The sequence below is a fragment of the Lissotriton vulgaris genome, chromosome 8 (assembly GCF_964263255.1).
Source record: "Lissotriton vulgaris chromosome 8, aLisVul1.2, whole genome shotgun sequence".
Lineage (NCBI taxonomy): Eukaryota > Metazoa > Chordata > Amphibia > Caudata > Salamandridae > Lissotriton > Lissotriton vulgaris.
Genome location: NC_141696.1, coordinates 1,256,666,158 through 1,256,679,611, shown reverse-complemented (window position 1 = coordinate 1,256,679,611; position 13,454 = coordinate 1,256,666,158). Strand labels below are relative to the sequence as shown.

Below are 13,454 nucleotides of genomic sequence, written 5' to 3'. Positions count from 1 at the left end.
TCTCAGTTAATTCCCCGTACATGTACACTCTTCAGTACTCCTTACAATCGTTTTCATTCTTTGCTATTAGTCAGCACTTCAGCATTAATATTCTCCAGGCTTCCTAAATACATCATGTATATTAGCCCCCAAACAGGACAAACCACTTTTGTGTTTGTTGAACATATTTGTACATTTTATATCAGAGTATCCGGTATATGGAATTATATCGGGCTTTTATTTGTGTCTGTCTTGTATATTCAAGACTTCTTTTTAGGGGCATATCTATTCCCAGCGTAATGATTGTTTCTGCTTGACTAGTTAGTCTGGCCCAGAGCTGTAGGCAATCTTGTGTTATTTTAGCCTGTTAAGGCATTTAAGAGTGGTTGTAACCACGCCTGTCAACGTAAACTGAGGTGAGCATCAGATTATGTTCATCCTCTGTGAGAGATAAGTGCTTGCGTGGACTGCACTGATTGTAACCATTGTCTTAATAAACAGTGGTTCACTTGAGTGTACTGCTTGCTTCCTTTAATATTTTATAGTGTAGCTTCACTGAAAAAATGGTGTCCACCTCGGCATGTTTCTTTGTCTTGTTCTTTCAACGCTAGTCTGGAATATTTAGAAGTTGATGACTATAACCAAGGAGTCTCTTGTACCACCTTCTCTGGTGAAGGCGAGTTGCTTTCAGATCAGGTTAGTGCTTTAAATGGGACGGTACTGTCCAGTACAGAGTACCGGTACTATTTTTTATTTTGACATGGAGAGTACCGGCACTTTTCTAGAGTGACGTAATACTTTTAATGGGAGAGTAACGGCACTTCTCAGAAACAAGCAGGTACTCTTACAGATTACTTGCAGTTCTAGTTCTCCATTTCAAGCACTGATGCAGGTTATATAGTTTTTTTGTATTATGTGACATCCATTGCCAAGTATATGACTAGCAGTCAAACAATAACAGGAGTTCTTCCTTAATGCCTTAAAAAGGGTAACCTTTTCTCGGAACTATGTGTGGAAGAAACTGGATGGCTTCCGAGAGTCCTATCAGCTCTATATTTTGGCTACTGCAGAGTTCACTGGGATGGCTACATCTCTTCAGAAAAACACGAGATGATGCGCTATGTCACTCCTGACTTAATGCCTAGGTGATAAACAGTTTTAACGGCGGACTGCTGTCACGCTTTAGGGTCTTTGAGATCATATGTCTGAATTTCTGGCATTTATATTGTATTAATTTGAAACGGTGTATTAGTCTACTGCGGGTTTTCTACCAGATATGACAAACCAGAAATTATAGATATTAGGAGTAACACTCCTATTAACTGAAATCAATGTGTTACAGCAGTACAGCATCTGCTCTCGCTCTTTCTTATTGGTCATAGTTCTTTATTATTTTTGAGGTCTCGCTTGCAGATGGCTTTTAGCTGCCTCTTGTCAAAGGAACTATTGTAGTTCATACCGATACTTACAGTGAGTTTCCAGCCCACTACTTACCATTGCTGGCTTTCTTGTCAATCTTATTTGTTGCTTCTTATTCAATGGCTTTTATGCCTCTTGTTTGTCACTCCCCAAGAGCATAGCTTCTTTATTAATATTTTAACTGTATGACTTGTATACTTTTGCTGTCTCACTAGGGAAACAATTTTCTTCTTTTAACACTCCATGGGCATGTTTGTGTTTTCTTGCTCTCTCTCATGCACTGCTAATCTATTACACCCCTCATGTGCCTTGTTGCTTCCTTCCCCTACTAGCTAAACCCTAACCTCCCCACCCTGCATGACGTTTTATTTTTAAATGTTCACCCTACCTCATACTCTTCCATTGCTACCACAATCTATGGTGCTCCCCTTGCATTGAGTTTTCACCACACTCCTCTGTTGCTTCCCACTGTTTTTTCCTTCAAATTTATTGTCCCATCATAGTATGAGAAATGGAAAAAATAGTGTCATGCACTTCTTCATATTAAGCCCATGTAGCAGCATGATGTGCATGCAAGTACATTTCAATACAGTATTGGCAAAAGGCATGAACCACCCTACTAGGTGCACCTTGGTAGCTAAAAGGCAAGACTTGTTGGCTTTGCCAGTGTTCGTTTTACTTATGGCTATAGCGCAAAATTTGCCTTCCTACATTCTTCAGTTAAATTTACTTTAATTATATTTGAATATTTCGCCCACTTACTGCTGGCTTTTTCATTCCAGCCAGCACAAACACTCATATTTCAAGAAGGAATTTCCATTTTATCTTGCACGACTGTCCAGAATCATGCAAAAGTATGTCAGCATGTGCAGGAGTGTAATGCTAATTGGGGAAACTTTGAGGAAAGGAAACGCTGTTGATCACTGTTGGATACCTGTGAGAGCATGGTCAGTCTCCTTGAGGCCTATGGCAACTTGAAGCAGGGTTTCCAAGTCCCAAGATATATAAGAAAATCATGAGGATAGCTGAGAAACTTGAAGTGGTAAGTCCTAAAGTGTCATGTATTTATACGGTATTTCAGTAGCACCAACCTAGCAATGTGTGTCCAGAAGGGTGAGTTTGGTGTCCAAAAGGGAATCCTAGTGAGTTGGAATTTGGGGAAATTTGGGGTTTGAACCCATCAAAGTTCATGTCACTGAGGCAGGTTTGTACTGTTTCTTGTTTGGTGTTCTTGGCAAATAATAGTAATTCTGTCTTGGTTGAGCTTCAGGTAGGCGCTGAACTTCCACGTCGGATGATGTGATGACAGTGTTTGAGGCATTGGCTCTCTGAAGGCGAGGAGACTTTGTAGAATTGTGTATCATCAGCATATTGGTGAACGTTGATGCGGTTATCTGTGAGAAGAGCACCAATCAGCTCCATATAGAGTCACAAGATGAAGCAGAGGAGAATGGAGGATGAATCCCTAGAATCCACTAAAGAGGAAAGAGACATTCTCCATCCCGGACCATGGCCGTCAGGAGAGGATTGTGGATAAGGCAAGCAGTCAGTCAAGACTGATAGTAGGTGGATTAACAGCTGGACAAAACTTTGATTAACCTACCAGTGATATTCCTAAAGTGAATTTCCCATTGGCTGTTAATAGATTTACTTTTAAACTATCTCGCTGCTTAATGGGTAGAGACCCCCTCAGCACATTCAGCTTCATATTTTGAACTGTCTGGCCCTGTTGGCCAGTGCTGTGTACAAAAGATGGATTGAGGAAGTAGCAGTGGGCCATAAGTTGTGGATACGAGCCACGAGACAGAAGTAAAGCTGTGTTTAGCCCTGTTACCTGCCTCCCATTTCTGTGTGTCCCACTTTCTCTTCAGTACAATTAATCTGTGCCTGGCCGCTCTTTTATTGTTTAAGCTGGGTGCATCCCTTTTCCCTGTATCTTCTGTCCAGTACTAATCTGCAAAGTATAAACCACCACCTTTTCTCCTGTTGGAATTCTTTGCTTTTATCTGCAGTGAGATTTAGGCAAGGAATTCAACCTTGATGACACGTTGGTGGGGAATTCACTTGGCTGCGTTTTATTTACCCCACACTTCACGTAGTGTTGTAGGGCACGTAGCAAAGTTTCTACTTAATGCCAATTGTGAGGATGATTGCCCACAGAAGCTCTTGTTTTCAGTGAAGCCTGCATTTGATGAACCGTTTATACCGCCATATTTCACATGAACAAGTTAACTGATGGTAAAACACTCTGGTTATTGACATGCCATTTTAGTGTAGATTCGAAATTTGCCTAGCATAGTAACGGTAAATTTAAATTCTATGTAGGACATGGAGAATTATGCTTTTCTTTCTCGCTTTATTCTTTACACAAATCTCACAGCAGCCAGAAAAGCAACAAAATGTTTTTATCCCAACAACATGGGGGAAAAAAGAGCATTTGAAAACGAAAAATCAAACCAAGTCTGAAAATAGATTACAAATCCCATTGGTCCATAGGGGAATGTCACAGCAGAAGTCCTTCCATAGTGTCAGTGCAGGGTAGATAGTGCCTCCATCTTTTGTAATCCACCTCTTTCTTCGTACGAGTCACGTCCTCTTTTTACTGGTCCTGTTTTGAACCGTCATTCCCTGAAAGAAAGAAAGAAACAATGTAAGAATTGTCCAGGTTGACCTAGAAAGTTCCAGCATTACAATGCCCATGAAAAATACGAACTGAATTCGTTGAACACCACATACACTTACTATAACTCGAAACTTGGTTACTTACGGGTGGGTTCGCGCCAGAAAGTGCTCTGGGAGGGTTAATCTTCGCCTCCATGTCCTTAATAGAATTCAAACTTACCATTACTATACTAGGCAAATTTTGATTCTATGTCAGGACCGGAGGCTCCGATAAGGCAAGTTCAAAGCTTACTAACCACCAACTGAGCAATGTCCACAACCAGCTTGAAATAAAACCGTTTGAAGTTGGAATCCAAGGACCAATCCGCGGTGCGCATTAAGCCTCCAAACGAGCTCCCAGAGAATAAGCCTTAGAAGCCATTGCATCCCTGACAGAGTGAGCTCCGGACAATTTAGTGTCAATACCCGCCTCTTGTAAGACCCACTGCACCCACCTGGCTATAGTGGGGGAGGAGACTGCTTTGTTCTGTTTTTTATTTTTTTATTTTAAGCAATAACGAGTTGTCGTTCGCTTGTAGGGCTAAATTCTAGAGTCATGTCTTCGTACGCCTTGAGGCAATTCACAACGCACAGCTTGGGGACATCTGAAAAAACTGGGTACGATACCGTTCTGGATAAAGATTTAGTACAGCGACCCACCGTAAACATAACCCCATCCGGGGGGAAAAAAACTATTGCTGAGATGTCCAGTGCCCGGACGTCAGATACTCTGTGACATGAAACCAGGAATAAAAGCATGGCCAACTTGGCTGAAAGTTATTTTGAAGAAAGATATTTATTGGGCTGCCAAGAAAGGAAGAGATTCAAAACCAGATTGACATCCCACAGGACCAAATAACGCGGCTCCGGAGGCAACAAAAGATGAATACCCCTTAAAAGTCTACAGACAAAAGGAGCTCCCTCGACTGAATAATGAGCCGCTGAATTCGTGGAACGCACTGCGTTAATAGAACGGTACGCCAGGCTGTCTGTTGCCAGTTCTGCTAAGAAATTTAGAATGGAAACAAAGCCTGCGACCATGGGATCCAAGTCTTGTTGAAGACTCCAACGCATCCACTTAGTCCAGGCGGAACGATAACGCTTTGAGGTACTTGTCTGCCCAGGCCTTGTATAAGAGGGTCTTAGCCGGTCTCGAAAAGGCCTGAAAAGCCGCCATGCCATGAGGCGGAGAGAACCCTGGTTGATGACGTGATACTGCTCCCCGTCCGGATTGAGAAGATGATGAGGAAACCAGGGGAGTAGGATTGGAGAATACCAGAAAAGTTCCAGAAGATCCGGAAACCAAACTTGGGACCTCCAGTACGGTGTTGCCACCACCAGCTCTGCCTTCTGCCGACTGATCTTAGCCACCATCCGCACCACCATTGATAAAGGAGGAAAGGCATAACCCTTCTCCTGAATCCACTCCTGGAGGAACGTTTCCGTGGCCTCAGCGAGGGGATCCGGCCTCCAACTTAAAAAGCACTTGAGCTGTTGATCCAGGCGGGACACACAAAGATCCCCTGAGAACGGCCCTCATACGTCTGAGCATACCCTGCCAACTTAGGGCGAACAAAGTGATACAAAAGGGGATGATGGACGGAGCGTTTGAACCAATCAAACACTCACCCCCAGTCAACTGATCTGGGTTTAATCCATCACCATTCTTTAGCTCACTCAGCCACCCCAGTTCAGACATGGCCATATGCAAATCAGTCTGACCCTGTGCCTCATGGGAACAGTCCAGCCCGAACTGCCAAGCCATGTCTTCCCTGGACCGGAAACTAGCATCCTGGGACCATGAGGCACAGGGTCAGACTGATTTGCATATGGCCATGTCTGAACTTGGGTGGCGGAGTGAGCTAAAGTGAGTGTTGGATTTGCTCAAACGCTCCGTCCATCATCCCCTTTTGTATCGCTTTGTTCGCCCTAAGTTGGCAGGGTATGCTCAGACGTGAGTCCCTTGCTCACTTGGCAACTGGATTCAAGATAGCCTGGCTGATGAGGATTATGAATCCGAAACCAGTCCCAGGATGCTTGTTTCCAGTCCAGGGAAGACATGGCTGGACTGTTCCCATGAGGCACAGGGTCAGACTGCTTTGCATATGGCCATGTCTGAACTGGGGTGGCGGAGTGAGCTAAAGAATAGTAATGGATTAAACCCAGATCAGTTGACTGGGGGTGAGTTTGATTTGCTCAAACGCTCCGTCCATCATCCCCTTTTGTATCGCAATACAGACTTCAGCGGGGCGTGAGTAATTAAAATGCGGGACTAGTACTGACTCTGAAGGGCGTTTGCGGTGTGGCGGCGGGGGACAAGGCTCTGGCGATGCTGCTCATGCAGCGCGGCTCCTAATCTGAGGGAACCGCACCGCGGGAGCAGCGAGACACGTGAGCTCCCCCTAGCGGGCTTTAGAAGCACTGCTGCAAAATGGAGGTGGCCGCCTAAGGAGCGGAGAAACTATCCGGCGGCCGCAAGAGAATCTGGGGGGAAAAAGGCAACGATAACAGTTTAAACACATACGCGCACAGCAGCGCTTGGCAATTGTGCCATTCTCTTGCCAATATAACCAAAATACACACCATAGGCAATTTAGCCAAGAAAGAAGGAAAAGGTAACTTAACTGGCTGCCTAGCAGTGAAGAAAGAGGGGGATTACTCAAGATGGAGGAGCTATCTACCCTGCATTGACACTATGGAAGGACTTCTGCTTTGACATTCCCCTATGGACTGATGGGATTTGTGGTCTATTTTCAGACTTGCTTTGATTTTTCGTTTTCAAATGCTCTTTTGTCCCTATGTTGTTGGGATAAATACATTTTGTTGCTTTTCTGGCTGCTGTGAGATTTCTGTAAAGAATAAAGCAGAGAAAGAAAAGCATAATCGGAGCCTCCGGTCCTGACATAGAATTCTGCAGGTCAGAAAGATGATTAGTGTACACTAAGGTGTGAGAGGATGGTATATGATAATTAGTGTTGCAGCAACCAATAATGTTTAGTGAGGCAGGATACATACCATGTTGCGAGGTAGGTTGAAAGAAACAACCAGCATTGCCAAAGATCCTAGGCTTAAATTATGAGTGAGCATTGCAGCATGGATATACAAATATATTTTCAGTACTGCAATGGGGCCAGCACTAATCAGTATTTTGTTGGGGCAAAAATGGTAGTGGGTTGGAGGATGAGGCAACATGGAGGCTGGGAGGATGGGTTAGATGGATTGATTTGGGGAGGGGGAGAGGACACACAAAGACCATGAGTAAGCACATGGACAGCGGATGGTGAGCAGGAAGGAATAGGGAGCAAAAGGACAATGTATGGTATGTGGGAGGGGATAGGGAAACAAACTGACATTGGAGGGTGTTCGGAAGGAGATGGCGGAAGCAAACACTGGAGGGCAGGAGGGGATGCGGAGCAAGCTGACAATGGAGTGTTGGCGGGAACGTTTGGTAGAGAAAGCTGACAACAGATGTGGCTGAGGAAGCAAGTGGATAGGAAGTGCTAGGACATCAAACAGACAAAGGACAGTGCGGCGGGCGTCTTGGGAGCAAGCAGGCATCAGATAAGTAGGCGGGTCAGGAGTGTCTCAGAGTACACGGACCACAGAAGGAGGTCGGGCAGGTGGGGATTGGTAGAGCCCCTGGACAATGGAGGGTGGGTTGAAGTACCTGAGAAAGCAAGCTTGTAGCGGAGAATGGGCAGGAGGGAATGGGAAAGAACACGGACAACAAAGTATGGTCAGGAGGGACAGCAGGAGCAATCTGACCACAACGGATGGGTGGGAGAGGATGAGGAGAAAGCGGACAACCAGGGGGCGGGTCCAGGAGGGGATGGGCAAACAAGCGTAGGAGATGGGGACACACACAGGCCATGGACGGTGGGTGGGCAGTACTGGGCAAGCCTTCTGACAACAGACAGGAGCGAGGGGATGGGAAAGCAAGCTGACAACAGAAGGTGGGAGGGAGGGACTGGTGAAGCAAGCTCACAACAAAGTAGGTGGGAATGGCTGGGAGAGGAAGTTGGCAACTTAGTGTGTTGGTTGGGGCGGAGGAGACTAGCTGATAATGGAGGGTGAGCAAGAGGAGATGGGGCTGCAAGATAACAATGGAGGGGGTGCGGGAAGAGATTGGATAACATGCTAACAATTGTGGGTGTACTGGTCTTGGGTTGCCAGCTGACAGGCAGTGGGAAGGAGGGGTTGTAAGAGGCATCTGACAATGAAAGGTGGATGCAAGGGGGTGGGAAGGCAAGCTGATGACCGAGGGTGGCGAGAATGGATGGGAGAGCATGCTGACATCCGTTAACCGAGAGTGGGCAGGAGTGGCTGAGGGAGCACACAGATGGTGGGTGGGGAATAAGAGAGAACACAGACAATGGAATATGGGCAAGAGTGGTTTGGAAAGCAAGTTGACGATGGAGAGTGAGTGGCAGGAACTTGGGAAGCAAGATCACAGTGGATCTGGGCTGGGAAAGCACCCAGACAAAGTAAGGTGGGAGTGTGGGGACAGGGAAGCACACTGGCAACAATGGGTGGGGAGGTGAGGAAACATCCAGACAAAACCAGGCCAGGGGCTGGGGAATCACACTGACAATGGAAGGTTGACTGGCAGGCATGGAGGGCCAAACAGGCAAGGGGTGGTGAGGAAGCAAGAAAGGCAGGGGAAAGACAGCAGGGGAGGGTCCGGGAAGCAAGAACAACTTGTGGTCGGAAATCAAACTCCGTGGAGACCACTGGAAAATCCACACCATCTTGTGGAGTGTTTAAACAAAAAGAAAGAAGTAGGGCCTGAAAATTGAGCAATGGAAGGACACAATACGTCTATGCTTCAATGGAGGGACAAGCACAAGAAGAAAAAGCAAGAACATGAGTGGCAATGAATCCAACCAATAGAAAGCAATGGGTTGGCTCTAAGCCCAGTGTAAGCTAACAGAAAGCGCATGCATTGTATTGGGTGAGACCTAAAAATGTGCCTGAAACTTAACAGGGCTTCTAAAAGCTGGACTGGCTTAGTCTATTAATTTTGCTAAGGCAATAGTGATCTACTCCACATTTAAAGAAACATTTAAAGGCAAATCTGTTCTATAATCGCATTTTGTTCATGTGGGAAAAAATGAGTAGACATTATATTGTTGTATATTCTTTGGGGTTTACAAGAGTTATAATTGACAATTACCAGAAGCAGAATGCTAGAAATTTAATACATGCTTTGCGAAATCCAAGAGGGGGATCGTATCGTGTTACTTAAAATGAATTGCTCTTATCTGCCAATAGTTGGGTTTTAGATTGGTAGCAATTTTCGATGTTCTGTTAAGAATCTTATTGAACAGTGTGAAAAATAACCAAAAATGTATGTGTTCTGAAACGAAGCTAGAATGGTATGCAATATAAAGCTTAAACCAGTTAATTTGTCTAATTTATTTATTTTGTTTGTTTTTGTACAGGATCAAATGCCCTCTTGTTGGTGCGAACAAGCGGTTCCTCATCAACACTATTAGAAACACAATCCCCTCACAGAGACAACACCGTGAAAGCTCAAAAGAGGACAAGGAGGTTTCTGAAGTGGAACCGAGCCAGAAAAAAGAGCACCCAAAGAAACACAGAAGCCACCCTTATGATCGCAGTCGATCTGGGAGTAGAAGGGACCGCAGCCACTCACCTTCCAGGAGCAAAAGCACGAAAGATAAGCATGATCGAAGACACAGAAAACGGTGACTGACCACTGTAGGGATTGGAAGCGTATCCTATCTTGGGTTAATGGCCTCTTCCTAGTGTGTCTTTTTTGAGAGAGAGGATGTGTTCTTGCAGAATATTTTCTGGAGAGCCCCACAACCTCGTTTTTGCTGCTGTAAGGATACCATTTGCTGTGACCACGTTGGCGATGGTAAACACGTTTTCAGTGGCTTCTTTTCCTTAAATAGGAGTATTTTGCTGTGGTGCATTTTGGCAGCTGTGCGGTAAAATATATTTTTATGAGGATCTACTGTAGTGTATATCTTGAACACTACAATGCTTCAGTATATTGAACAAGAACCTGAACGATTCACTCCATTTATAATTTTCTAGCTCCAGCAACTATCGGAGTTGAATTTAATGTGCTGCCGGACTAAACCTTTATTTTTGTTTGACCTTTTTAGATCGGGTTTGAAAGAAGGGGTTCATTTTATTCAGTTAGTACAAGCTTTGAAACATATACCACATTTCCAGAAAAGGAGCGAAAACAGTATATGTCTGCAACCCTTTTTTGTATTGAGAATCGTGTCTTCCTGGATTATGACGAGATCATTCCACCAGAGGAATGGCCCATTCGCTTTTGTTAATCTTCCAGAGAACTGCCATTTTAAATTTGACTTTCAAGGGTCAAGCGAAGGTCAGGTTTTGACCCTTCCAGCTATCACAGGTTTTCAGTCTGAGGATGGGCTTCCTTGCCAGGACAAAATACTTAAGTAACAACCCACAGCATTACCGGTTGCTTAATGAGGCCCTCTGCTAGCTTTTAAGATGGACTGGTATACGTGTTTACTTCATTCCGCCTATGTTGGTTGATGTTCGCTTTGAACAATTAATGGGGTGATGTTATTGCACACGAAGCAACTGTTTCAAATAATCCTACTAGCTTTTGCTTTTACTTGTGGAGGTCTTCAATGGATTAGAGAAATGACTGTTCATTTATCTGACCCGCACAATTCTTTTCGAAAATGTATCATTCTGTTAGTTACTTTTGAAAGCAGTTGTCAAATTGAGTCCTTCTACCAGAGGGCATTGTTCATCAGGGTAGTCGGTGGTTGAACAAAACAAAATAAGCAAACTGCCTAAACAAAGTAATAACAGCTAGATTGTGGGTATTGATGTGCTTTGACCAGACGGCAATGTGCTTGCTTTTTTGTTTCCAGGGATTCATCGTACGTATGAAAGAAAATTAGTACTCTCTGAAACCACATACCAGATAGTTGTGTGCTCATTAGAATTAATTCTCTTCCTCTTCATTAAACATTTGGTAAAACAGCTTGCCTTGTGGTGATCTCGTTTTTGTCTGTTTGCTTACCATCACTTTAGTTTTCCCGTTTTCAATCAGATCGAATGTCTCACTTAAAATTTTAGATTTTGTTTGCATGTTGGTTGGACTGAGCTGTGACATTTAAAGTCGTATTTCACATGCACTTTGAACTTCACACTCTTCAGTACTTTTTTATTTTCTGCCAAAGTCAGTTAACTGTCCATACATTTGCAGAAGTACTCTGTTCTTGGGAGGAGGATATGCATTTTCCTATTATACTAGTGATTCCTTGTGACTAGAAAATGCTGAGCGGATCTTTTCTACCATTTAATAACAGGTATATGGACCGACCTGTCATTGGTGAAATCGGAATTTATAAAGTATGTTTTTTTGGGAGAATTATTTAGTACCTTTTTAATATGAAAAAAAGTATTACTCTTGAAACTAAATTAGAGTTATACGATAATGTCATCGTAAAGGAGAGGTTATCACATTTTTAAATAATTTAAAATGACTTCAAGTGCAAACTGAATGGTTTTTAAGGAACATTTGCCATGATTGCAATGCTTACGAAGAGCTCATGCCTTCTGAATTTGTAATTGGAACAAGAATCTGCCAAAAGGTATTTGTGTTGAGATTGGCTTCACCTGATACAGGTGATTCATCTGTGCTGTAAAGGAATCACTATGCTATAATGCAGCTGTGATGCTCCATCAAACGTATCCACCTCACTCAAATAAAGCATTTTAAAAATGCCAAGTTCTGTGTTCATCAAGATTTTCTGTTCTTGCAAGGAGATGTCAAAACAGTCATGTTGGTAGATATCACAGCCATCATATTGTATCGTAATTCCTTTTTGTTTTCCCATCAGAGTGTAAGAAATCCTAAATGTATTTTTGAAATTCTGTACCCAGCATGTACAGATATGAGGGTCAACTCTACATCGAGAAATGGTCTGGCAGCATCCCTGGTTGAGCACTGAACAAAGGCTAGGATGGTCAGACTCTAAGTCTGAGCAGCGTGGAATGTGAAGACAAATGCAGGAGTTGAAATCTAGCAGAAAAAGTCACCCAGGGTTGAAACAACAAAAAGTTGCAATCCACGATATGCATTGTGTAATGTTCCTAAGCGCATTTTACCACTCCTGGCTGGACAAATCTGATTACATGATCAGAAAATTCAAAACCATGTCCCATTAATATGCAGAGAAGAGATCGTGTTTAATCTGCCTACTTCTACCAGCACAATCTTCTGGATAGGACATTGGGCAACACTGTCAAGATCTCCTTAATTGTCTCCTACTTTATACCTCCAGTAGAAGGAAGTTGGCAATTCTGCCTCTGACGCTCAAGAGAATGGGATTTTGTTCCTGGCTGCTCAGGTGTAGAAGATACACCTATGCAAGAACATCTAGCTGCCTTCCTAGTCTGTATCCAGTAAATTACCAGTGCTAAGTAGCATTTTACTCTTGAGTGTGCACTTCATAATAACATTAAATTATGCTATCACTAATTTACAACCCCATTTTCTTAGTAAACACTGGTCAGTTTCAGATTGCAGGGAGCATCGTCAGTCTAGTGCAATGGAGACTGCCCTCCGAAATGAAACACTGTGGAAATAGTTGTAGTTATTTTGAAATCCTAATTTAAGAATGGTTTTACTTTAAGCTGTCTTGATTTAAATATATATTTTCAGCTCTCTTGTAATTCCAATTTATCCAGTATTGGGTTATCTTTCATAGATTCACATGCCTGAATCATTCCTAGTCGTCGGGATGGGAGTCCCCGGTACATAAATAATGTCTCATTAGACATATAGAGTAATAGGCCAAGGGCCTCACATTAGTAACATATCCATGTCCTTTTGTAAAAAGGACCAGACTTCGGAGAAGAGCCAATCAGCTATCACCACCCTCTGGAACCTTCCTAGAAGGGGCTCTAGTCCCTCAGATTTTCTACCGCACGTCGTGCTAAGGGAGTCTCCTCTGAGCTCTGCTCTGCTTTCCTTGTTTTCTGGATTTCCAATGCTTTTTTCTTCAACATTCCTTCTTCTGTGTGGAGTTCTCAAGTTCTTCATGGCAGATATTCCTAAAAAGGCCTTTTTAGGTCCTGTGCTTCCTGTGGTAAAAAGAGACTTCATGTTGATGACCAACACAAGAACTGTCTCTACTGCCTATACCCAGATCACTCTTCAAAGGATTGTAAGGTATGTCGTACCTTTTCTTCAAAAACCCTCAAAGACCGGGAGGGACGCCTCTTAATTTGGCTGCAGAGGCTTAAAGATAAAGACCAGCCCATGTCTTCTGAGGAAAGTGAATGTTTCTCCAAGTTTTCACATTCCTCTCAGAAAAGACCCAAAGTGGCCTCCCAGGACCTTCAACGGAGCCACCTCAAAAGAAGAC

At 43.6% G+C, this 13,454-nt stretch overlaps 1 protein-coding gene across 1 annotated transcript in view; it reads left to right on the top strand.

The window, feature by feature from the left end:
* Positions 1-11,061, top strand: part of POLR1D (RNA polymerase I and III subunit D) — a 61,502-nt gene extending 50,441 nt beyond the window's left edge. The window contains exon 3 of the mRNA XM_086935168.1: positions 9,501-11,061. Coding sequence (XP_086791294.1) covers positions 9,501-9,771 — 271 coding nt within the window. The 3' untranslated portion in view covers positions 9,772-11,061. The remainder of the gene's footprint in view (positions 1-9,500) is intronic.
* Positions 11,062-13,454: the final 2,393 nt, after the last annotated feature.